This window comes from Aotus nancymaae, unplaced genomic scaffold (assembly GCF_030222135.1).
Source record: "Aotus nancymaae isolate 86718 unplaced genomic scaffold, 86718_ANA_hifiasm-v0.15.2.pri h1tg000016l, whole genome shotgun sequence".
Classification (NCBI taxonomy): Eukaryota; Metazoa; Chordata; class Mammalia; order Primates; family Aotidae; genus Aotus; species Aotus nancymaae.
In genome coordinates this window covers 5,595,394-5,622,762 of record NW_026988428.1, presented here as the reverse complement: position 1 = coordinate 5,622,762, position 27,369 = coordinate 5,595,394, and the positions used below count along the sequence as shown (strand labels likewise).

The following is a 27,369-nucleotide window of genomic DNA, read 5'->3' as shown; positions in this document are numbered from 1 at the left end:
TGTTCATTACACCTGTCTGGAACTGATCTGGAAATCATAAACATCCGGATATTTACCTGACAATCAAAGAAAGAAACATTTACTATAATTTCCTGAATTAATCTTAATAAAATAAAATACTGTTTTTTTTTTACCAAGGCTCATTTTTACTTGGGAAATAGAAGTGCAATTGAAAACCTGACTTTTCTATAGGCATTTCCTCCTTGGAATTTTAAAAATAACTTTCTTCATTTTAAGAACCAAGCTCAAGCAATCACCGGAAACATGATATACAGGGGCTTAATGTTCTTTGAACTTTTGTTCAAACTCTCTATACCTAAAAAGAGAAAAAAAGGGCACAATCCTGCCTGTAGCACTTTGGGAGGCCAAAGCAGGTGGATCACCTGAGGTCAGGAGTTCAATACCAGCCTGGCCAACATAGTGAAATCACATCTCTACTTTAATTTTTTTTTGAGACAGTTTCGCTCTTGTTGCCCAGGCTGGAGTGCAATGGCACACTCTTACCTCACCCACAACCTCCACCTCCCAGGTTCAAGCAATTCTCCTGCCTCAGCCTCCCAAGTAGCTGGGATTACAGGCATGTGCCACCACACCCAGCTAATTTTGTATTTTTAGTAGAGATGGGGTTTCTCCATGTTGGTCAGGCTGGTCTCAAACTCCAGACCTCAGGAGATCCACCCACTTCAGCCTCCCAAAGTGCTGGGATTACAGGTGTGAGCCCCTATGCCCTGACCTTTTTTGTTTTTTTTAAGGCCGGGCGCTATGGCTCATGTCTGTAATCCCAGCACTTTGGGAGGCTGAAGTGGGCGGATCACGTAAAGTTAGGAGTTTGAGACCAGCCTGACCAACACAGAGAAACCCCGTCTCTACTAAAAATACAAAATTAGCCAGGCATGGTGGCGCATGCCTATAATTCCAGCTACTTGGGAGTCTGAGGCAGTAGAATTACTTGAACCAGGAGGTGGAGATTGCGGGTGAGCCAGAGATTGCGGGTGAGCCAAGATCGTGCCATTGCACTCCAGCCTAGGCAACAAGAGCGAAACTCCATCTCAAAAAAAAAAAAGAGGCTGGGTGTGGTGGCTCACACCTGTAATCCCAGCACTTAGGGAGGCCAAGGCAGGGGGATCACCAGGTCAAGAGATCGAGACCATCCTGACCAAGATGGTGAAACCCCGTCTCTACTAAAAATACAAAAATTAGTCAGGTGTGGTGGCATATGCCTGTAATCCCAGCTACTAGGGAGGCTGAGGCGGAAGAATCGCCTGAACCCGGGAGGCAGAAGCTGCAGTTGGCCAAGATCATGCCACTGCACTCCAGCCTGGGTGATGGAGTGAGACTGTCTCGGAAAAAAAAAAAAAAGCAAAGAAAAGAAAGAAAAAAGTCACAATGCCAAGTGATCGAGAGTTTATGTGCACTCTCTAAATATTGGTACCTGGTGGATGCTTTAGGTACCCCCTGCAAGAACTTTGCTTGCTCTGACTGGTAGCTGCAAAGTATTTAACAAACCCTGGACACAGGTATTTGTCTTCTCCTGTCATCCTGTATGTCATGCGGCAGTGACTATTGCATTTCAGAGGAGTAGCACACCCCAGGATGACTCTTGTGGTTCTCTGATTTTTGGGAAGTCAGACATTTGGTTTGAGTCCTTGACATCCATGGACATAGGCAAAATTATAATGGTTGTCAGAAACACCTAGGTTCAAATCACAGCTCCACTGCTTACAACTCATGTAACCTTAGGTGTGTTATCGAACCTCTTTGAGCCTCCACTTTTCTAATCTGGAAAATCAGGATAATACCCACCCCACACGTTATCATGGAACTTAAAAGAGAAAATAAATATAAAACATAACATTGAGCACTGTGACTGATGCAGAGTAATAAATTATTCTGGCCACTACTCCACCTGCTCCTAAGATCCTAGTTGATTTTAGTTGTATGGACAATTGGAAATGGACTGCTTGGGTCAAATCCTGGCTCTGCTAGTATAGCTGAGTGGTTTTTCTCAGCATAGAATGGGTATAATCATAATATCTTGCCTTAATAGGTTGCTGTGAAGATGTAATGAAGTAATACAGAGTCTTTATGACAGTGCGTGCCATACAGTAAGTGTTACAAAAGCATTTGCTTCTAGTTTTATTAGATCAGAGGTTAAGTCTGAGAAGAGAGATCTCATTATTGAGATTGTGCAGTGGAGCATGCTGTAACTATTGGCATCTCTCCCTTCACCAATCAAACCTTTCCAAATATCTACTTCTGCCAGTCAGTCAGTAACTCAATAATGTATTTGTATGAGTCATACAGCTGCAGGTTTCCTTAGCACTTGAATTACATTATGATACCATATAAGTCACTGCAGGTTCCAGTCTGGGGCGAGGTGGTATCATAAATAACAATGGATTTCTTTTCCCTCCCTCTCCTGCTTCTTTCTGAGACAGAGTCTCACTCTGTCACCCAGGCTGGAGTGCAGTGGTGCAATCTCGGCTCACTGCAACCTTCACCTCCCAGGTTCAAGTGATTCTCTTGCCTCAGCCTCCAGAGTAGCTGGGATTACAGACACATGCCACCATGTCCAGCTAATTTTTTTGTATTTTTAGTAGAGACAGGGTTTCACCATGTTGCCCAAGCTGGTCTCAAACTCCTGATCTCAGGTGATCCATCCGCCTTGGCCTCCCAAACTGCTGTGATTACAGACTTGAGCTACTGCACCCGGCCCATAACAACAGATTTAAAGGCAAAAGACTTCAATTTGCATCCTGGCTGTGTCAACTATGTGTCCATAAGAAAGCAACTCCATTTTTCTGTAATTTAGTTTCCTAATTTTTAGTAGGAGACTGTACCTACCTCACAGGTTTGTCAGAACCTTTAAGTGACAAATACAAACTTCCTAATAACCTATAAAGCTAGTTGGTCTTAAAAACAATTTGAAATAGTCACTTAAAAAATGATCAGCAAGGCCAGGTGTGGTGGCTCACACCTGTAATCCTAGCACTTTGGGATGCTGAGGTGGGTGGATCACAAGGCCAGGAGATCGAGATCATCCTGACGAATGTGATGAAACCCCATCTCTACTAAAATACAAAAAATTAGCTGGGCGTGGTGGCACACGCCTGTAGTTCCAGATTTGGGAGGCTGAGGCAGGGGAATCTCTTTAACCTGGGAGGCAGAGGTTGCAGTGAGCAGAGATCACACCACTGCACTCCAGCCTGATGACAGAGCCAGACTCCATCTCAGAAAAAAAAAAAAAGATCAGCAAAGCACTTTCACCATTGTTATTGTGTTCAGAGGAACATTTCAATCTCCGTGCTTCTAGCACACTATTGCCTCAGCTCTCAGCCACTTCCTTGCATGGTAAATCAAGAGTAAAACTGCATGATATTGGGAAAGAAGAAAAAAGAGGAAACAGAAAGTCAGTAGTTAGCCTAAATGCAAAAAGTGCTGGCAATATCTGACCCTGATACTCACAAAAATTTATTTTTATATATTCTTAGAAATGGGCTGGGCACAGTGACTCACAACTGTAATCTCAGCATTTTGGGAGGCCAAAGTGGGAAGATGGCATGAGCTAAAGAGTTTAAGATCAGCCTGGAGAACATATGGAGATTTCTATGAAAAAAATTTTTTTTGAGACAGTTTCTCTTTGTCACCCAGGCTGGAGTGCAGTGGTGAAATCTTGGCTCATTGCAACCTCCTGGGTTCAAGCAATTCTCCTGCCTTGGCTTCCTGAGTAGCTGGGACTACAGGTACCTGCCACCATGCTTGGCTAATTTTTGTAATTTTAGTAGAGATGGGTTTCATCATGTTGGCTAGGCTGGTCTCAAACTCCTGACCTCAAGTGATCTGCTTAGCTCGGCCTCCCAAGGTGCTGGGATTACAGGCGTGAGCTACTGCACCTGGCATACACAAAAAATTTTTTTTTAAGTTAGCCGGGTATGGTAGTGCATGCCTATGGTCCCAGCAACTCAGGAGGCTTAGGTGGGAGAATGGTTTAGGTCAGGGAGGTGGAGGCTGCAGTGAGCCGTGATTTGCCACTATACTCCAGCCTGGGTAACAGACTGAGATGCTGTCTTAAAAAAAAACAAAAACCCAAATCCAAAATTTTCCTGGCATTCCCTAGCAAGCAGACTCAGAATGAGGAGGGAAAAAAAAGAAGAAAAAATGTACCTGGCTGAGAGAATGAAGGAACGTTCCACACTTTCAATCTTTAATTCATTCTGATAGGCTTCTTGGGTAGGTTTCCTGACCTGGAAGAAAGCACAACAATTTGAGCCAACTCATCTGATTGAAAAGCACATCAATGAACTGCAGCTGAAGTTGTCCAATGCCCCTGGTTGCTGACATCCACAACCAACCTTCCTATCCAGCTTTATCTACTGCTATTCTCCTTCAACTACTCTGTGCTTCAGATGAACTGAAAAGATCACACATGGGCCCACCTTTCCCATCTCCAGGACTTTGCTCACAATATGCCCTCCATCTGGAATGCCTTTCCCCAACATCTTAGCATGGCCAAATGTGTGATGTATACTTTAAGGTCCACTGTCTCTTCCTCTTTTTTTTTTTTTTTTGAGACAGAGTTTTGCTCTTGTTGCCCAGGCTGGAGTGCAGTGCTGCAATCTCAGCTCACTGTAACCTTTGACTCCCTGGTTTAGACAATTCTCCTGCCTCAGCCTCCCACATAGCTGGGATTACAGGCACGCATCATCATGCCCAGCTAATTTTTGTATTTTTAGTAAAGATGGGGTTTCACCATATTGGCCAGGATGGTCTCGATCTCCTGACCTCGTGATCCACCTGTCTCGGCTTCCCAAAGTGCTGGGATTACAGGCGTGAGCCACCACGACTGGCCTGCTCGTCCTCTTCTTTCTCCTTCTTTCCTAGCTGCTACCAAAAGCTGCATGCCAGTCCCCACTATGACCATCAAACACTACAAGTTCTTTATTTTCTGAACTCCCAAAACTGTAATTGTGCCACTACAGTGATATTTATTACTGTCTATTTTATGGGTATTTATGTGTAGTGTGCTATCTTCCCAACTAGTTGTTAAGTCCTTGAGGGAGGAGAGACAATGAGAATCATGCTTCAAATCATCTTCATGTTTTCCACCAAACCCATTACTATGTTTTGTTTATAATAGTTCTTAATAAATATCCTATGAATAAATTAATGCATAAGTGAACAAATCACTACATGAATGAATAATCAAATGCATATAACAGGCTGGGCTCGGTGACTTATACCTGTAACCCCAGCACTTTGGGAGGCCAAGGTGGGTGGATCACTTGAGGTTAGGAGTTTGAGACCAGCCTGGCCAACATGGTGAGACCCCATCTCTACGAAAAATACAAAAATTAGCTGGGCCTGTGGTCCCAGCTACTCGGGAGGCTGAGTCAGGAGAATCTCTTGAACCCAGGAGACAAAGGTTGCAGCGAGCAGAGATCGCACTACTGCACTCTAGCCTGGGCAACAGAGTGAGACTCTGTCACAAACAAAACAAAACAAAACAACCAAATGCATAAACAGTAACAGAAAAGTAAAGGATGTAAGAAAAATGCTTATCTTAGGGAATTTTCTCTAAATACATCACGTATTTGTTGATGTTGTTATTGTTGTTGTTTTCAATAGAGATGGGGGTTTCTCTATGTTGCCCAGGCTGGTCTCTAACTCTGGAGCTCAAGTTTTCATCTTGCCTTGGCCTCCCAAAGTGCTGGGACTACAAGTGTGAGCCACTATGCCCAGTCTTTATTTAGGTTTTAAAAACAGATCTGGCTGGGCGTGGTGGCTCAAGCCTATAATCCCAGCACTTTAGGATGCCAAGGGGGGCTGATCACTTGAGGTCAGGAGTTTGAGACCAGTCTGGCCAACATAGTGCAATCTGTCTCTACTGAAAATACAAAAATTAGCTGGGTGTGGTGGCAGGCACCTGTAATCCCAGCTACTCAGGAGGCTGAGGCAGGAGAATCACTTGAACCCAGGAGGCGGAGGCTACAGTGAGCCGAGATCATACCACTGCACTCCACCCTGAGAGACAGAATGAAACCTGGTCTCAAAATACAAAACAAATCATCTAACAGATACACAGACCTTCAGTCCAGCCAGTGAGAGCATGTTGTTCAGTTTATACATCCCGGACTGCACTGGTGTTGTATACAGCAGGGCATCATTAAACTGAAAGTAGAAACAATTTCACGGGTCAAAGTAAAGAAACACATTTCCACTACAAAGACTTTTGACAAGATACAAGATTAAAGGATAAATAATACCTCTTTGCTAAAAGCTCTCTGAATAAAATACTTATATTCTGCTATATACACTAGAACTACACAGAATATTTTATTAGAATATTATTTAAAAGGCAATTTCTGGAAAACGTGCTTTATTTCCAAGTTCTGTAAAAGATTTAATGTTTTTTGAATTCTAAATCCCACTAAGGTATTACAGTCTGCCTAAATAAATGATTAGAACAATTTTTCCAAGTTAGAAATGAAATAAATTCCCAAAGGAAATAATTTTCTGGTTATGCATTATAACAGCTTTTATTTTCCATACCTGAATTGCAATAAGCAGTATGGCCAGTTGAAGAAGCCACCAAGGCTGACATTTGAATGTGCTAAGCTTACTTACCATGTATAAATGTCTCCTTTCCTTAAGCAACTATCCCTACCTCGGACACATCAGAACTACACAAGTCCTCTTACCAGGAAAAACATTCGGGGTTGCATCACTTTCCGAGACAGCTTCATCAGAATTCCTTCTTTAAGAAAAACCTGATTCATCCAAACAAACACCCATTTAGTCCTACCATCATACATAACACAACGACAATATAATTTCCTTTCAACTTTCTTCCCCAAGAATAGTTTTCGTGACAGACTGGGGAGACATAGTTCCCTTGAGATTTTTTACAATCATAGTTAATTTTAAACCCTTAAGTCATTTAGGAATCGGACAAGCAAGCAGTGTTGCATAAATCCAATATTGGCCCCAGGGATGCTGTATGGAGGGACATGTAATTGACTGAATGTGTACTTGATCCTGAAGCATATCCAACATCTTGACAACTGCATTTTTGCAATTTTCCTGAATTCATTCCCTAGGCCACTTTTGTACTATATGAGGAGCATCAAAATACCAATTTCCTCTCTCCCTTCATAATCCTCTCTTACATTAAAGATTTTAAATGAAACTGTCTTCAAAACTGTGAGAGCTCAGCTGGCATTACACAATAAAACGATCCCATTAAATCGGATACTCTGTGGGGTCCCTTGCCATTCTCCTACTTGAATTGGACTTACTTCATGAATGGGCTTATTCCTAATTGAATTGTCACAGTGACTTACATCATGAATGTTTTGAACAGATAAAGTGATCAAGACTGAATCAATGAAGAGTAACAAAAACAATCTATTTTTATAACTGAAATGATAAACAGATACAGATGGTACCTAAATGCATTGTATCAAGTTTGCAAAAAACAACCTAAAATGCTTACCCGACCAGGCTGCACAATTTCATGATGTCCATTTAAGCTGTACTGAATTTGCATAAGTTTCTGAAAGTTGTCCTATAGAAAGACAATGTAAAGCATATGAAGGCCTGGGCTTTCAGGTTCAAGACCACACCAGTCACTGATAACAAGATACTTACTCCTTGCTTCATGGTGTCATTGGCATGGTTGGCCACTTCTATAACAACAGCAAGGGCATCTGAAATAGGTGGGAACAGAAGGTGCATTTAGTAATTACAATTGAAACAAATAATTTGCAACATTAAGCAATTCCAGGGGACAAGATAGCTAGTTTATAGCAACCAACCTCTGGAGGAGCTTAGTTAACGGTGAATAGGCAGAAATATAAGGTTCAATGAAGGCAAAACCAAACCAAACTAAAACAAAACAAAAACCCAAAAATCTGGCAAAAACTATAGGGAAAAAATGAGCCAAAAGAAGCCTCTAAAGAAACACTGTAGACCATGTTTATCAACAGTATGAATGCCAGGGTTGTTTTGTGCTGTGATTCGATTATCCTCTAAAAGTTTACAAGGATAAGGATGGGATTTCACCTGGAAGTGAAGAAGTATCCCCATATAAACTGTCTTGGGAGAAAAGGATCGTGAGGGAAAAGGATCTTGATGGAACTAAGAACTACGAAAAATGAATATTTAAGATCAGGTCTCAGTCTCCTTCTCTTAGTCTGATTCCAAGAGGCATGATTAGAAATCGGGGAAATGCCACATGAAAGGATCCTAGATCTCAGGAATTTACAAGTGTCATTTTGTGAGCTGGGTTATTAGCTTCACGGGCCTACTGTGTTTTACTATTTTTATTAACCCTTTGCCTTTATCAAAGTGTTTTTCCATACTGCAGTCTTGTCATCTTTGTAACTAGGTCTAAAGGAAAAAGTCTGCATTTTGTCAGCTTTGGGGCTGCAGTTATTCTCAACTCAAGACCACAGTGCTCCCTTAGGGACATGTGAACATGTATAAAGACAATTTTTGGTTGTCACAATGACTGGGAAGATCCACTGGCTTTTAGTGGGTAGGAGGCAGGGATGCCAGACTCTCTGCAATACTCATTAGAAACCCACACAAAAGTTACTTGGTACAATATGACAGTAGCATTCCCACCGAAAAAAAACTGGTAGAGTGTTAGAGAGGGAAGCATGCCCTCCTGAGGATGTTGTGGCAGTGACAGTGGTCATCAACAAAAAAACTATTAAAAAAAGTATTGGCTGGGTGCTGTGGCTCACGCCTGTAATCCTAGCACTTTGGAAGGCTGAGGTGAGCTGATCATTTGAGCTCAGGAGTATGAGACCAGTCTGAGCAATATGGCAAAACCCTGTTTGCACAAAAAATTCAAAAATTAGCTGGGCATTGTGGTTCATGTCTGTAGTCCCAGCTACCTAGGGGGCTGAGGTGGGAGAATCACTTGAGCCTGGGAGGTCAAGGCTGCAGAGAGCCCAAATCACACCACTGCTCCAGCTTGGGTGACAAAATGAGACCCTATCTCAAAAGAAAAAAATAAAATATCAATTTCTGAAAAGGGGTTGAGGTGTTTTGGTCCACTTACTGTAATCTACCAAAGACTGTCTTCCTGGTACCAACCCTGGAGGTTTCTGTATTCTTTCAACATGTATTATCATCACTATTATAAAAGGAAAGCAGGTTTTTCCTTATGTAGAGACTCCAACTATATATCACAATTTTTTTGTTTTGTTTTGAGACAAGAGTCTTGCTCTGTCTCCCAGGCTGGAGTGCAGTGCCAGGATCTTGGCGCACTGCAACCTCCATCTCCAAAGTTCAAGCGATTCTCATGCCTCAGCCACTAAGTAGCTGGGATTACAGGCATGCACCACCACTCCCGCAAATTTTTGTATTTTTAGTAGCAACAGTGTTTTGCCACATTGCCAGGCTGGTGTTGAATAGCTGACCTCAAGTGATCCACCTGTCTCGGCCTCCCAAAGTTCTGGGATTACAGGCATGAGCCACTGCACCCGGCCACTGCTACCCATTTGATTGCTGTGCCTCTGGCCATACAGTGGACCTCAATGTTCACTGCTTATCTCATCTATGTCTTTGCTGTAGTGTGTAATTTCCTTTAAATAAGCTCCTTAATCTCTGACCCTGAATTTGTTTTGTGTGGAGCTAATAACTGACTTTCATTGAAGGTAGAAGCCCAGCACCCAGGACAGATGTTTTCTCTCTATTCCATAAGTTCCGAATACTATTTGTATCCTCACGAGAGGAGCTGCTGTCTAGAATGCTTACTCACTTTTCCTCCCACCCACTCTCCCACTCATCTCCAGTCCTACTTATTCCTGCAAAGCTTCCCTGCCTCTTCAACCTCACACTTTTCTCTGTCATCCAAATGATTCTGTCCTGCTCGTTGCACCCTTACTTTGAAGCCATTTACTTTGTTCTTTATTTGATGGGTAAAACTTTTTTTTTTTTTTTTTTTTTTTTTTGAGACGGAGTTTCGCTCTTGATACCCAGGCTGGAGTGCAATGGCGCGATCTCGGCTCACTGCAACCTCCGCCTCCTGGGTTCAGGCAATTCTCCTGCCTCAGCCTCCTGAGTAGCTGGGATTACAGGCACGCGCCACCATGCCCAGCTAATTTTTTGTATTAGTAGAGACGGGGTTTCACTATGTTGACCAGGATGGTCTCGATCTCTTGACCTCGTGATCCACCCGCCTCGGCCTCCCAAAGTGCTGGGATTACAGGCTTGAGCCACCGCGCCCGGCCCTTTAAAACTTTTTTATCAACTAGATATGTTCACTGGGACAGGAAATTTGTCAGATCCCCGACCACAAACTTTTCCTTTAAAAAAAAAGAAAAGTCTTTAAAAGCATAATGTATGCAAACAGAAGATGTTAGAGAAGTAAAATGATTAAGAGAATAAATAAGAATCTCTACAAAATGGGTGAAAAATATTCACTTTTTACTCTGCGAATGTAAAGGATATACAAGAATGTGATCAGTCTGGGTGTGGTGGCTCACGCCTGTAATCCCAGCACTTTGGGAGGCCCAGGCAGGTGGATCTCTTGAGCTCAAAAGTTTGAGACCAGCCCGGGCAAGATAGTAAAATCCTGTCTCTACGAAAAATACAAAAATTAGCAGGGTGTGATGTTGTGCACCTGTAATCCAAACCTGGGGGGCTGAGGCAGGAGAACCACTTGAGCCCAGGAGGTTGAGGTTGCAGTAAGCTGTGTTCAGGCCATTGCACTCCAGCCTGGGTGACAAACTGAGCCTCTGTCTCAAAAAATTAAAAAAAAAAAAAGTGATCAAAATTCATAAAATTAATAGACTTGTTTAATATGTTTCTGCAGTTAGCACCAGGGGTTGCTGGGCACGGTGGCTCACTCCTGTAATCCCAGCACTTTGGGAGGCCGAGGTGGGCAGATCACTTGAGGTCAGGAGTTTGAGACCAGCTGGGCCAACATGGTAAAACCCCATCTCTACTAAAAATACAAAAATTAGCCAGGCATGGTGGTCCATACCTGTAATCCCAGCTACCTGGGGGGCTCAGGCAGGAGAATCACTTGAACCCAGGAAACAGAGGTTGCAGTGAGCCAAGATCGCACTATTGCACTCCAGCCTGGGTGAGGGTGACAGAGTAAGACTCTGTCTCGAAAAAAAAAAAAACAAAAAACGGGTATACCTGTGATATTTGAAAGACGTGTTGGGGATAAACATAAACACTCAAACAGAATTAATCTGTGTGTATGTGTGTGTATCTGTGAATCTGTGAGGGAGGGAGAGAGACACAGACAGACAGGAACTCAGGTTATTCTGCTAGCAATGAGTCCCTCATGTTGTAATGGACTGTTTCCCTTAAGTACTATTAGGGGTGAGGGAAGGCTAATATCCTATTGTTAAACAGTCCCAGAATAATATGCTTTTTTAGACTTCATCCCTGCTTTGTAGTTTGGTCACTTCATGGACTCATGATTTTGAAGCTTGAGGACCTTGCAGATCTTCTGGTTCAATTCCTGTTTTCAAAAGGCAAAGAAATGGACTCCTAGGGAAACTGGATATGGCACAGACACAGAGTGACTGAGCACAAGAGGGCAAAGCTTCCTGACCTCAGCCATGCTGGGTCCACACTTGCAAGAGGCTGGTTCCCATGCAGGGCTGGCCTTGGGTCTCCCCTGTCTGTGTAATCACACCTATCCCTAGCACTACTTTACTACTTATCTGGTTCTATGTTAATCTGCTCAAAATGGAGTTTTCAGAAAGGCCTCAAGTCTTTTGTTTTCATTGTTTTTTTTTTTGAGACAGAGTTTCACTCTTGTTACCCAGGCTGGAGTGCAATGGCGCGATCTCGGCTCACTGCAACCTCCGCCTCCTGGGTTCAGGCAATTCTCCTGCCTCAGCCTCCCGAGTAGCTGGGATTACAGGCACGCGCCACCATGCCCAGCTTATTTTTTGTATTTTTAGTAGAGACAGGGTTTCACCATGTTGACCAGGATGGTCTCGATCTCTTGACCTCGTGATCCACCTGCCTTGGCCTCTGAAAGTGCTGGGATTACAGGTGTGAGCCACCGCGTCCAGCCCCTGTTTTCGTTTTTTTTTTTGAGAAGTCTTGTTCTGTCGCCCAGGCTTAAGTGCAGTGGAGCAATCTTGGCTCACTGCAACCTCCGCCTTCCGGGTTCAAGTGATTCTCCTGCCCCAGACTCCCAAGAAGGTGGGATTACAAATATGTACCATCATGCCTGGCTAAGTTTTGTATTTTTTTTTTTTTTTTTTTTGTAGAGAAGGGGTTTCACCATGTTGGTCAGGCTAGTCTCAAACTCCTGACCTCAGGTGATCCACCCACCTCAGCCTCCCAGAGTCCTGGGATTACAGGTGTGAGCCACTGTGCCCGGTCTTCAAGTCTTATGAATAGAGTTTGTAATGGATTTTGTTATCCATATATATTTACTTTCTAGCCCTACCTAAATAAACATAATATAAAAACTTCTGCAACCACAAAAGTTATTTACCTTGAGTATCTCTGTAATCTCCAGCATCTTCTATGAGATTCTTCAAATAATCTAGAAAAGAAGAAAAAAAAAGTATTGGAGTACAATAAACCAATGAGCCCCAAACACATATCTTTCTTTTTTAATACTCTGTTAGTCTTGCTGGTTAATATACATGCTAGTCCAACTTATGCTAACTTTCTAAAAATGTGAAAAAATAAAGTCCTAAGGTCAATTTGAAATCAAGACATAGAATCAGAGCTAGAAAGAGCCTTGGAGGAAACATTGGTTATTTCAGAGATGAGGAATCAGATTACTGAGCAAAGGATCTCACCCAAGTCACACAACTTCTTGGTGGCAGAGCCAGCATGAGAATTCAGGTCTCCTAAATGCCCAGTTCAGCTTTTATCCCAGCACATAGGAAGTACCTTAATCTTGAGATCAGACATACGTCTAGTATAAAATTCTAAGGCATTAATTTAATCTCTAAAAGACTCCTGGATTTATTAACCTAAGAGTCTAACAATGCTCAGGACACCAAGGGAACTCGATACATGTGTTTAAACAGGTGGTTTTCAAATGAGGACAAATTTTCCTCCCAGGGTACATCTGGCAATGTCTGGAGACAGTTGGAGTTACCACAACTGGGGAAAAGGGGGTGCTACTGGCGGCTAGTGGTTAGAAGTCAGAAATGCAGACTGGACAAGGTGGCTCATGCCTGTAAACCTAGCGATGGAGGTAGATTACTTGAAGTCAGGAGTTCAAGACCAGCATGGCCAACATGGCGAAACCCTGTCTTTACTAAACACACACACACACACACACACACACACACACACACACACGTCAGAGATGGTGCTAAATATCTTATAATGACACCCTGCAACAAAAAAATTATCTGACCCCAAATATCAATGGACCTGATGTTGAGAAACCACGGTTTAGATGAAGACAGTCTGTAAATAAGTAATATGGTATATAGTAGTTCTTATAATACAGAAAAAAAAAAAAAACCTGAGGTACTAGAGGAAGCTCTATTTAACAAATCTTTAACACCAAGGAAAGTCATGGAATTTCAAGGCAAAACTTCCTTCTCTGCTGAGAAATGCTAGATGGACTCCCATTACATGTCAAATTAATACAAATTATTTCCTGTAATTTAAAGCCCCCCACTACATGGTCTGTATCAATTTTCTCTCTTGCCACTGCCTAAAATGGGCCCTTTGTTCTGACATTTGATTCTGTGTAACCCCTTAAACACTCCCCATGTGTCCCCTGGCTTCACACTTTTTGTCTCTAATAGTCCCTTTTGCACAATCCCTTCCTCTGTCTCTGCATATGCAAATTCTACTCATTTTCTTCAAGGCTCTTCTTAAATCCCCCTTCTCTTACAAAATTTCCATTTGAAAGAAACATTTTCTCCCTTTGAATAACACATGACACAGCAGCCTCACTTTATGCTTTTATCATTTTCTTTTTCACTAGACTCAAAGCTCCTTGTGAGCAGGTCATCTGATAAATCTTTCTTCCTCACACAGCACTTAGCCAGGAGCTTTGCACAAAGTGCACAATAAATGCTTACTGAATAAAAACAATTCACTTATTCATTCAAGATAGTCTCACCCCGTCGCCCAGGCTGGAGCACAGTAGTGCAATCGTCGCTCACTACAGCCTCAAATTCCTGGACTCAAGCAATCCTTCTGTCTCTGCCTCCCAAGTAGCTATGACTACTGGTGTGTGCCCCCATGTCTGCTTTTTTAAATTCTGGCCTCAAGCAATCCTCCTGCCTTAGCCTCCCAAAGTGCTGGGATTATAGGCAGTGAGCCACTGCACCTGGCCAAGAATACACTATTTTTTAGATAGGACTGTATTTTAGTTGAGGTAAAAGGCAATAAGGGCTGAAACCAATTCTAATGCCAGTGGGAACTGAGAAAATGAAAGGAGGAAAGGTGGTATATTCAGAGACTAAATACATCTTTATCAGGCCCAACTGCTAGTTAGTAATATTATGGAATAGATATAACTTCATCTCATGGATTTATGAACTCATGCTCAAAGGAACAAAAGAAAACATGGATGTCAGTGCCAGATCTTCAAACGTAACAGATGACACAAAGACACGCCCGACTGCTGAAACTCTGTAAGTCTTTGAGACAGTGATCTAAGAGCCTGTGTGAGTCTAGACACGGACATCATAAATATCCAGCACTGGCAATAAGCCATGATGAGATGTTATGTATAACCATATTAAGCTTCCCTCCACCACAGCATAGGTTCTATCTTGCCAGAGACCATCGCTAGCAATTTAGATCTTAATTTGAATGCAGAGAGCGTCCCCCTCAAAATATAAAGGAAAAATGAAGCAGGCACATACACAAAAAAAATTAAAAATAAAAAAAAAACCAAATTGACAAAATACATAAATTATACATTACACTTAGCCTCATCCAGAGATGAAAATAAACTTATTCTCACTCTGACACCATTCAGAATGCATTCAATATATTACATAAGCTGTGTTTGGTGAGTACAAACATTTAACATTTCTATGGCTGACAGCTGACAGAGTTAGGGAGACAAACTTACCCTCCCTGTTAGATGTTCTCAAATCCTAAGCTACCTCATTAATCAAGTGATTTTCCTTAAGCTGTTAGTTAGCTGAAGAGAAAGGATTGCAGATTTACCTAAATATCAGACTCACGGTGAGTTTCTATTTTGTCCTAAATTTCTGTTCTTTAATACAGAAGTAGATCCTTGAAAACTGAGACATTTCTCTAAACCAAAAGGGCTCCCCAGAAGATGTCCATATTAGGAAATCCTGACCTCAGAATCACTGTGCTGAGCTTGATAAGCTAAGTTGCATTTTCTTTGCTTGTACTCAACATGAACTTTTATGAACACAATTTAAGTACACTGAGCAGAAAACCCACCACTAACACGTTGCAACATCATGCCATGAATCAAGGAAGTAATGGAGTTATGTTTACCCTCCTTGCCAATTTTTAAAAACATCTTAATGGTCTCCAAAATTCAACTCTCCAACTTCCAAAGTTCCTTCCATCCATCCATCCGTGTTTTTAGGGCATCTTCTTGCAGTATATCTTTTTGAGTACTTTTACCTTGGTACAAAGAGTAGGACCAGGATCTCCTTAAACAGTTAAGAATCACCTGGGGTCTTAACTGCAGCATGAGAATGTGACTGATCACCCTCTGAGTCAGATGGAGGAACAATGAAACCACTGGCTGCCCCAGTGACTGTTATAACCCAGGTGAAACCCAGGAAAGTAAACCAGACAGACATGCCTATATTGGTCATAGGGAATCATCTATTACCTATCACATAGGACCTGGTATTCAGCACAAACTTTCCTAAGAACAATGAGGGGGAACAGTCATTTCAGTTTGCCCACGTTAAACTGGTAGTATTCTATGACCTCTCTGTTCCTGCCAAAACAAACTGAGCATTATTCAAAACTTCAGGCCAGGCGTGGTGGCTCACACCTGTAATCCCAGAACTTTCGGATGCCAAGGCAGGTGGGTCATGTGAGGTCAGGAGTTCGAGATCAGCCTTACCAACATGGAGAAATCCCTTCTCTACTAAAAATACAAAATTAGCCGGGCATGGTGGCACATGCCTGTAATCTTAGCTACTCGGGAGGCTGAGGCAGGAGAATCGCTTGAACTCAGGAGGCGGAGGTTGCAGTGAGCCAAGATCATCCCATTGCACTCCAGCCTGGGCAACAAGAGCAAAACTCCATCTCAAAAAACAAACAACAACAAAAAAACACTTCACTAATAAAACTGCCTCAAATGCCACTGAGGTTATTTTTATCCAAGGGAAAAAACCCACAAACGTTAGTTCAGTGGGTAGGTACACTACAAAATATACTCTTTGGCCACCAGGTGGCATCACTGATTAATAAAAGTTAATTAACTGCATCACCATCACCCAACCTAAGCAATACAAAATTAAGCGGAACACAAGAACACACTATGTGCAACTTCTAGGGATATGCAAGTTACCTTTTTCTTTTTTGAAGGAGGGTCTCTCTCTGTTGCCTAGGCTGGAGTGTGCAGTGGTGTGATCAATGCTCATTACACCGTCAACCTCCCAGGCTCAAGCGGTTGTACCACACCTCAGCCTCCCAGGTAGCTAGAACTACAGGCCTGTACTACCACGTTGGGCTAAGTTTTTAATTTTTTGTAGATAAGAGGTCTATGTTGCCCAGGCTGGTCTTGAACTCCTGAACTCAAGTGATCCCCTTACCTTGGGCTCCCAAAGTACTGGGATTATAGGTGTGAGCCATGGTCCCAGTACAAGTTAATTTTGTTCTCATATAGAATGCTCAAGGCTGGGCACAGTGGCTCATGCCTATAATCCCACTACTTTGGGAGGCTGAGGTGTGCAGATCACTGGAGTCAGGAATTTGAGACTAGCCTGGCCAACATGGTGGAAGCATGTCTCTACTAAAAGTATAAAAATTAGCCAGGCATAGTGGCAGGTGCCTGTAATTCCAGCTACTCAGAATAGTGAGGCAGGAGAATTGCTTGAACCCAGGAGGCAGTGAGCCGAGATCATGCCACTATACTCTAGTCTGAGTGACAGAGCAAGACTGCCTCCAAAAAAAAAGAAAAAAAGAAAAAAAAAAAACAAAAAACCAAGAGAAAGGATGAGGACCCAATATGTACTATATCTTGTTGAAGATTTAAGTTTTCTGTATAAGGGTTCTCAGGGAGCCTTACCACCACTCATTGATTACCTAATCAATAAATAACGAACTTAGAGCAGAAACTAGTCAGAAGTACTGTTAAACATTACTAAAAATTAGTCATCTGTGGGAATCTGGGACTTTTTGCATGCAACAACCAGTCAGATTCCTGCAGTGTGCACTGAGAAATGTTTGGCAGCAAAGCACAGAGGAAATGAGTGTATAGGAGGGATGACATTCCAAAGTCAAATGTTTTGAATTTGAGGACATGTCTTGCTTTGTATTCTTCAGATTTCTTCTTTCCTCCATAAATATGTAGTTCTAGTCGATATGCCTTTGTAAAGTTTTACAAAGTTTCAGATTTTGTAAGAAGCAACCTAAAATTAGCCTGACTTGTGAAACAAAGTACTGAGCATTTTAAATACCAACAAGGATCAAGTGTCAAGTTACAAAACATACTGACACTTCAAGGCAGCTTGGTGAAGTGGTCAAGAGCCCTTGGTCTGGAATTAGAAGACAGAAATTCTTGGACTAGGCGTGATGGCTCATGCCTGTAATCCCAGCACTATGGGAGGCCGAGGTGGGAGGATACAGCCTGGGCAGATAGTAAGATCCCATCTCTATGTCTTTAGATGATTATGATGATGATAATAAAAGATAGAAATGCTTACTCTGCCCGGTCCAGCCACGTCTAGCCGAGGTATGGGCCTTTGGTTATGCCCCGTAGCATTTTTTGTTAATATCCTCATACATAAAATAACTAGGCTAAACCAGATTGAAAAACTATAATGATTCTCATTCTTCTTTTTTTCCTTTCTTTTTTTTTTTTTTTTTAAAGACAGGGTTTCACTATGTTGGTCAGGCTGGTCTTGAACTCCCGACCTCAGGTGATCCGCCCGCCTTGGCCTCCAAAGTGCTTGGATTACAGGCGTGAGCCACCATGCCCGGCTATTATGATTCTCATTCTAAAACATCATAAAACTTATTTTGTGAGAAAATAAAATGAAAATTTTGAAAAATTAAACAATGAGGAAAACTAAAATCATGAACACCTCTTTAAGAAAAATGATTACTAAACTATTTCCTCGTTTTTATAAATGCTTGATTTAATAACCATCCTAGGGTATATCATACAGTGCTTAGGTATTCTATTAGCCTTTAGTGCATTTAATTTGTTTTGGCTATTATAAGTAGGATGGAAATATATCCTCATTTACCCGTAATGATCTTGCCTTATACCTGCTGTCCAGGCATAATTATAAATACTGTCTTATTTTACTTTCGTAAGCTAACAGGTTTGGATTTGTAAGTAACACTGATCACCACTGTTGGCTGGCGTGGTGGCTCACCCCTGTAATCTCAGCACTTTGGGAGGCCGAGGTGGGCAAATCGCCTGAGGTCAGGAGTTTGAGACCAGCCTGGCCAACATGGCAAAACCCTGTCCCTACTAAAAATACAAAAATTAGCTGGGGTTGGTGGCGCACGCCTGTAATCCCAGCTACTAGGGAGATGGAGGCAGGAGAATCACTTGAATCCGGGAACTGGAGGTTGCAGTGTGCCAAGATCATGCCACTGCACTCTAGCCTGGGTGACAGAGCAAGACTCCATCTCAAAAAATCAAAAATAAAAACAAAAAATAAAGCATTACCTTCTTCCATATTTCAGATTATGTCCTTGGGATCAAGGATAATGAATTTTTTTTTTTCACTTCATGATTTGTGCTATAGAAAAAAATTTTTGGCTGGGCGAGGTGGCTCATGTCTGTAATCCCAGCACTTTGGGAGGCTGAGGCAGGTGGATCACCTGAAGTCAGGAATTCAAGACCAGCCTGGCCAACATGGCAAAACCCTGTCTCTACTAAAAATACAAAATTAGCCTGGCATGGTGGTAGGCGCCTGTAGTCCCACTCCTCGGGAGGCTGAGGCAGGAGAATTGCTTGAACCCAGGAGGCAGATGTTACAGTGAGTCAAGATTGTACCACTGCACTCCAACCTGGGTGACAGAGTGAGACTCCCACCTCAAAAAAAAAATTTTTTTTTAATTTTTTTTGAGTGCTTGATATATATCATAAAAAATATTTCCTAAAGGGACATACATAAATATATGAGAATATCAGTTTTAGTAAATGCCAGTTTTGTGTGTTGCAGTTTTTTATTGCTGGTAGAGAGAACTGACAGCCTGTTTTATTTGATATTTGTCATTCAAAGGACATGATACATCACTATTATTTATTATGTGCTCTTTTGTTCTAAGTTACTATATTTGCTTATTTTTTAGTCTAGATGTATATTTTTAGTATTTGTACTGAAATAAAAATTTCCAAAAAAATTCCCACAGGTATATTTTCTGATGTGCTGCTTGCCTTTTTACTTTGACTATATTTTAAACTTTTATAATATCTTAATTTTATTATCAGTGTGTAAAGATGCTCAAAAAAATAAAATAAAAAGTGTCAATATTTTCCTTCATAGGCCGGGTGTGGTGGCTCACCCCTGTCCAGCACTTTGGGAAGCTGAGGTGGGCAAATCACTTGAGGTCAGGAGCTTGAGACCAGCCTGGCCAACATGATGAAACCCTGTCTCTACTAAAAATACAAAAATTAGCTGGGTGTGATGGCACATGCCTGTAATTGCAGCTATGTGGGAGGCTGAGGCAGGAGAATCATTTGAACCCAAGAGGCAGAGGTTGCAGTGAGCTGAGATGGTGCCACTGCCATTTCAGCCTGGGCAACAGAGGGAGACTCTGCCTCAAAAAAAAAAAAAAATTTATATATATATATATATATATAAATGCGCGCGTGCACGCGCGCGCGCACACACACACACACACACATTCCTTTTTAATTCCTTTATTTTTCTGGGCCTACAAAACTATCTTTCCTCTTATCCTCATTTTAGAGTTTTAATAAATAGCCATTTTTAGAATTCTTCATATTTAGTTCTGATTTTATTTGTATTATGTATTAATGTAGAAATCTTGATTTGTTTTTGAAATTATTAATATTATTTTTGAGATGGAGTCTCTCCTGTCATCCACGCTGGAATGCAGTGGCATGATCTTGGCTCACTGCAACCTCTGCCCCCTGTTTTCAAGGGATTCTCCTGCCTCAGTCTCCCGAGTAGCTGGGACAACATACGTGTGTTACCACACCCAGCAAATTTTTGTACTTTTAGTAGAAACGAGGTTGTACCATGTTGGCCAGGCTGGTTATTTTTCAATTATTAATAGGTTATTTAATAAACAACCTTGAGATCAGCCTGACCAACATGGAGAAACCCTGTCTCTATTAAAAATACAAAATTAGCTGGGTGTGGTGGCGCATGCCTGTAATCCCAGCTACTGAGGAGGCTGAGGCAAGAGAATCGCTTGAACCTGGGAGGCAGAGGTTGCGTTGAGCCAAAATTGGGCCACAGCACTCCAGACTGGGCAACAAGAGCAAAACTCTGTCTCAAAAGAAAACAAAAAAACCCAACCTTTTATTTTTCTATTGTCTTGGGTTTCCTACTTTGTCATACATAAGATTCTCATACTATTTCAAGTTACTTCCTTAGTCCATGAAGAATAATTCCTTTTATAATAAATCAATAGCTCTATTCTTGCCATGGTATTGTGGATCTTTAATTGTTGATGCCTTAGAGTATGTATTGACTGGCATTTGTCTCCCAGAATATTATTTAACAATGTATCCTATTTATTTCTATAAACAAAACCATTTTGAGAGGTAATGATAAAACTCCAAAATTCTAAGTTAATCTTAATGAGAATATGTAATGTCATGAATATATTAGAAGCTAAGTAAATGTTACTATAGTATAAGGTATCATTTTATGCACAAATGCTAAAACTGTGGCCTTCCTGAGGACAGAAAGTGTGATTTAATCAGTTATAGCCCCAGCACCTAGAACAAGATCTGATATGCCAGGGGCACTGGCTCATGCCTATAATCCCACCACTTTGGAAGGCTGAAGCAGGCGATCACCTGAGGTCAGGAGTTTGAGACCAGCCTGGCCAACATGGTGAAACCCTGTCTTTACTAAAAATACAAAAATTAGCTGGGTGTGGTGGCGCATACCTGTAATTCCAGCTACTCCGGAGGCTGAGGTGTAAGAATTACTGAACCTGGGAGGCGGAGGTTGCAGTAAGCCAAGATCGTGCCATTGCACTCCAACCTGGGCAACAGAATGAGACTCTGTCTCAAAAAAAAAGAAAGTGCTCTGCCTTTGGCTCCAATTCTTCTGCTTCTCAAACACTCATTCAATTCTAGTCTTTGAATATGTACATGGCCTAGGGCGGACTCTTATAGATGTGGTGCTTGCCTAAATTAGAAAACATGATGTCCGGTGGAGTACACTGGCTATAGATGTGGTGCTTGCCTAAATTAGAAAATGTGATGTCCGGTGGAGTACACTGGCTATAGATGTGGTGCTTGCCTAAATTAGAAAATGTGATGTCCAGTGGGGTACACTGGCTCACGCCTGTAATCCCAGCACTTTGGGAGGCCAAAGTGGGGAGATCACATGAGGTTAGGAATTCGAGACCAGCCTGGTCCACATGGTGAAACCTCGTCTCTAATAAAAATACAAAAATTAGCTGGGTGTGGTGGTGCATGCTTGCAGTTCCAGCTATTTGGGAGCTTCTAAGGTAGGAGAATCACTTGAACCTGGGAAGTCGAGGATGCAGTGAGGCAAGATCGAACCACTGCACTCTAGCCTATGTGACAGAGCAAGACTCTGTGTCAAAAAGAAAAAAAAAAAAGAAACAACATGATCTTTCTGGGCTCTCAGGTTGCCTTTCTGTGAATTAGAAAAGGTCCCTTCCCTGGGCCAATGCACCCTCTCACCAGGACACAAAACATGGCAAGCAAAGTGCAGGCTGGATTTGAATTATAGGCAGGCATCCTTGTGCAAGAATTTTGTAAGGAAGCCCTGGTCTATCCTAGCCTTTGACACAATCCTGGTCATGAGGTGGCATCCCCACAGAACTCACAAACCACCAAACACAACTCCAGGCTCATCCTATGGTAAAATTTTGACATAGATCCCATGATAGATGGTATCTCCACAGGTTCCTTTTTAGTGTGATAGTCCAGCTAGGCATATCCAGAATGTCCTAAGGAGAGGCAAACTGTAAAAGTCAATATACATTATTTTGACTTGACTTGTCTGAGGCTGCTTTTCTTCTTTCTTTCTTTCCTTCCTTCCTTTCCTTCCTTCCCTTTCCTTCCTTTCTTCCTTGTCTTTTTCTTTCTTTCCTTCCTTCCTTCATTTCCTTCCTTTCTTCCTTCCTTCCTTCCTTTCCTTCCTTCCTTGTCTGTCTGTCTTTCTTTTTCTTTCTTTCCTTCCTTCCTTCTTTTTTTTTTCTTTTTTTTGACAGGGTTTCCCTCTGTTGCCCAGGCTGGAGTGCTGTGGCTCACTGCAGCCTCAACCAACCTTGACCTCCTGGGCTCAAGTGATTCTCCTGCCTCAGCCTCCTGAGTACCTGAGATGACAGGTATATGCCACCATGCACAGCTATTTTTTTTTTTTTTAGTTGCCCAGGCTGGTCTCAAACTGCTGAGCTCAAATGATTCTTCTGCCTCGGCCTCCCAAAGAGCTGGGATTACAGGCGTGAGCCACTGCACATGGTTGGATGCTGCTTGTGTTAGTGGATACATTTTCTAGTTATTAAGGCTACCACTTTATCAAGCAGGAATCTTAAGTGTATGGAAATGGCTTGGCACAGTCAAGCCACACTTAAAAGAAGCTCTTACCCATATTTGGTCTGTACTATCCTATCAACAAAGCAAAATTAGGTTTAGGGAAAGAAACACATTTTATTACCCAACAGCCAAGTGAAGAATAAAGCAAATATAAGCCCCACAGTTCAAATTTGACTAAAGTTCAGTGTTTTCTCCAACTGAAAGAGGTCCTGATGAGAGCCCATGATTCTGACAAAAATTGTGAGAGGAACTTTAGCAACAGATTCTGCTTGCTATACCTCTGCCAAGACAAGTCCCAGCAACAGAGGCATTTGGCTACTTGCAGGAAATCTGGGTCAAATCTGCACTTAGAATTGGAAAAAGAATGGCTTTGTAGCAATGTCTATGGGTAGAATTTGGAGTATCTGCAAACTTGGATGGCTAAAAGACACGCAATCAAACAAACCTCATTTTCACTAACCTCTAGACTGAAATATAGTTTTTCCTTCCATCATAAATGTAGGTGCAAACCACAACAGTATTAGTGATATTTGTGACTTTATCACCACAGATATTTTTATAGCATATTACAATTGTAGCAGACATCTTACCACTCTCAGCATTCCTTTCACTCCTACTTCAAAATCATGGTAGTTATTACATCTGCCACCAGATCTGATTTAATGTAGTACTAAAGAAATACATTCATTAATTACTATGTTACGATTTAAAAATATTTTATTACTGTGATTGTGGTATAGCAAAACAAAATTTTTTTTTAAATAATTGTACTTCAGCCCAATTGGTTTTCCCTTTATCTTATGAAGTTTTTTCAGCATTTAAAAAAAAATTATTCTGAGAAGGACTCATAGGCCATATAAGACTGCCAGAGGAATCTAGGCACCAAAAAAATTAAGAACCCCTGTTCTACAGAGAAACTAAGATTACATTTAAAAGCTCTAAGCTAATAGAACAGGCAGATGAAATGTGCCACACTTGATCTTAGCCAAAAAGCCAAGAAGTAATGATGAAATGTTCTTACGTTATATACCCTAAACACTTTCCATAGCATTAAAACATTTCATGGACAGCTGGGTGCAATGGCTTATGTCTATAATTCCAGCATTTTAGAAGGCTGAGGTGAAAGGATCCCCTGAACCAAGGAATTTAAGACCAGCCTGGGCAACACAGTGAGATCCCATCTCTACAAAAAATAGAAAAAATTAGCCAGGTGTGCTGGTGCATGCCTGTAGCCATAGCTACTTGGGAGGCTGAAGTGGGAGGATCTCTTGAGTCTGGAAGGTTGAAGTTGCAATAAGCCATAATCCTGCCACCACACTCCAACTGGGGCAACAGAGCAAGACCATGTCTCAATCAATCAATCAATCAATCAATATTTGTATTTTGTGGATACCTGGATACAATTTATTCAATACCATCTCTCAAAATACCTTGTTCAAAACTACAATTAAAAATAAATTCCTTCTTGCCAAACACCGTCAACATGGTGTTCAAGCGCTTTTTTGGAGATTGGCTGGGTAGCCTATGTCTCCTTTGAACCTCATGCTAGAAAATTCATCGTGGCCAGGCACGGTGGCTCATGCCTATAATCCCAGCACTTTGGGAGGCGGAGGCGGGTGGATCACGAGGTCAGGAGATCAAGACCATCCTGGCCAACATGGTGAAACCCCGTCTCTACTAAAAATACGAAAATTAGCTGGGTGTGGTGGCATGTGCCTGTAATCCGAGTTACTCAGGAGGCTGAGGCAGAAGAATTGCTTGAACCAGGGAGTCGGAGGTTGCAGTGAGCAGAGATTGCACCACTGCACTCCAGCCTAGTGACAGAGCGAGACTCGGTCTCAAACAAACAAACAAAAATCCATCGTGGTGATCATAGATGTTATTGATCAGAATAGGGCTTTGGTATGTGGACCTTGCAGTCAAGTGAGGCAGACAGGCCATGCCTTTCAAGTGCATGAAGCTCGCTGATGTCATCCTCAAGTTTCCACAAGGTGCCCGCCAGAAATATGTCCAACAAGCCTGGCAGAAGGCAGACATCAATACAAAATGGGCAGCCACATCATGAGCCAAGAAGATCGAAGCCAGAGAAAGGAAAATGAAAATGACAGATTTTGATCATTTTCAAGTTGTGAAGGCAAAGAAAATGAGGAACAGAATAATCAAGAATGAAGTTAAGAAGCTTCGAAAGGCAGCTCTCCTGAAAGCTTCTCCCAAAAAAGCACCTGCTGCTAAGAGTGCTGCTGCTTCTACAGCTGCTGCTAAAGTTCCAGCAAAAAAGATGACTGCTGAGGGCAAGAAGTCTCCAGCCCAGAAAGCCACAGGTCAGAAGTTAGTACCCTAAAAGCTCTGAAGGGTCAAAAAGCTCCAGCCCAGAAAACACCTGCTTCAAACGCATCTGGCAAGAAAGCGTAAGAGGCAATTATAAAAAATAACAATGGTTCTTTTTGGGAAAAAAAAAAAAGAGGCCAGGCACAGTGGCTCATGCCTGTAATCCCAGTACTTTGGGAGGCTGAGGCAAGTGGGTCACTTGAGGTCAGGAGTTTGAGACCAGCCTGGCCAACACAGCGAAACCCCGTCTCTGCTAAAAATACAAAAATCAGGCCAGGCATGGTGGCTCAGGCCTGTAATCCAAGTGCTTTGGTTGGCCAAGGTGGGTGGATCACAAGGTCAGGAGTTCGAGACCACCCTGGCCAATATGATGAAACCCTGTCTCCACTAAAAATACAAAAAAATTAGCAGGGTGTGGTGGTGCATGCCTGTGATCCCAGCTACTCAGAAGGCTGAGGCAGGAGAATTGCTTGAACCCAGGAGGCAGAGGCTGCAGTGAGCCAAGATCGCGCCACTGCACTGTAGCCTGGGCGACAACGTGAGACTCCGTCTCAAAACAAAAAAAAAGTGTGCACGTGCACGCGCACACACACTAGCCAGGCAGGGATAGGGGGAGTGATGGCGGATGTGAGGGCACCTGTAATCCCAGCTACTTGGAAGGCGGAGGCGGGAGAATTGCTTGAACCCAGAAGGTGCAGGTTGTAGTGAGCTGAGATCACACCACTATGCTCCAGCCAGGGTGACAGAGTGAGACTCAGTCTCAAATATAAATAAGTAAACAAATTTCAACAGAACAAGAGCTGAGCAAATTATATAACATGAATTCAGAATTCTGAATAGTGTTATCTTCCTAATTTACATGGATGGAACTGCCTTATATCAGAGACCTTTGGATTCATCAGAAACTAGATAACTATATTCCTTGCCTGGAGTCCAGGACAGCCCTACTCTTTTTTAAATCAAGTTCTGCCTTAGAGAAAGTGTTAAAATAACTTTGATATGTACAATTAACCCCAGGTTTTAAAATAAATACTTACTAAACAGAAGTTTTCCATAAGGGTTTTTAAAAAGAGTCATCTGTTAATTTAATTCTGATCTTTTTTACATGTGCTTGTTAGCCTGTACATAGCTCAAATTTATAGCTTCAGAACACTCTAACAGATGTTTTAAATATCTCATTTTCTACCAACATGAGAAGTCCTGGATTTCTAAAACCTAGAGGGAGTTAATATTATCCTAGACTAAAGGCAAAGACTACGAGAAAAAGTAGTATTATATGTTGCTAAAGTAGCCTTTCATATAACATAAATATTTTGAACAAGATCAAAGAAACCAGCTGATCCACATTTAATCAAAGTTCAAAGGATTGTGTTTTTTTGTAAATGTAGAAGTGAAAAAGACTTTTCAGAGGAATTTTTAAATTATATTTTTCATTATATTTTCTCTACCAGGATCCTTACTGATTCAACTTGTTTCAACATCAATGTAATAACCTTCCACAAATGAAAGGCTTTTTACTGAAAAAAAAAGTTATACAACATATAGCACAGGTAGAGGGAAAAAAACTAAAAGGATCTGTGATAGCCATCTCTGGATGGGAGAAGATAAAAGTGACTTTATTTTTTCATAATCCTTAAATTTTTATATGCACAAAAGATCCCTTTAAAGATAAAAAGTGGCTCTTAAAAAAATAACACATCACCAGAATATACTTTCTCAAACTAAATGAATATCTTTTGTGACTGCTACTTGTACTGAAGTCTGCCTCTTAACTTTCTTTATTTTTTTGAGATAGGGTCTTGCTCTGTTGCCCAGGCTAAAGTACAGCAGGCACGATCATGGCTCACTGCAGCCTTTAACTCCTGGGCTCATGTGGTCATCCTGCCTCAACTTCCCCAGTAGCTGGGATGACCTTCCTATATCACCACATCCAGCTAATTTTTCAATTTTCTTTTGCAGAGACAGAGTCTCATTATGTTGACTACGGTGGCTTCAAACTCCTGGGCTCAAGCGATCCCCCCAACTCGGTGCTGGGATTATAGGCATGAGCCACCATGCTCAGCCCTGCCTCTGACTTTAAGGCGTTTACAATCTAGTTGAGAAGATAAAGCACAGATCCATGGAATAATTAAACAATTAAAAGATCCAGTCACAAAACAAAGGGCAAGATCAAC

The 27,369-nt window shown here is 41.8% G+C and overlaps 1 protein-coding gene and 1 pseudogene across 1 annotated transcript in view; one reads left to right on the top strand and one right to left on the bottom strand.

Moving 5' to 3' along the window:
- The window catches only part of FGD6 (FYVE, RhoGEF and PH domain containing 6), a 149,898-nt gene that overhangs the window by 28,400 nt on the left and 94,129 nt on the right, over window positions 1–27,369 (bottom strand). Inside the window, exons 9-14 of the mRNA XM_064376872.1 lie at window positions 12,482–12,532; window positions 7,648–7,706; window positions 7,493–7,564; window positions 6,699–6,767; window positions 6,085–6,168; window positions 4,165–4,244 (exon numbers count right to left, since the gene is read on the bottom strand). Of these exons, the coding sequence (XP_064232942.1) occupies window positions 4,165–4,244; window positions 6,085–6,168; window positions 6,699–6,767; window positions 7,493–7,564; window positions 7,648–7,706; window positions 12,482–12,532 (415 nt within the window). The remainder of the gene's footprint in view (window positions 1–4,164; window positions 4,245–6,084; window positions 6,169–6,698; window positions 6,768–7,492; window positions 7,565–7,647; window positions 7,707–12,481; window positions 12,533–27,369) is intronic.
- Window positions 14,533–25,279, top strand: LOC110569254 (large ribosomal subunit protein eL14-like; annotated as a pseudogene).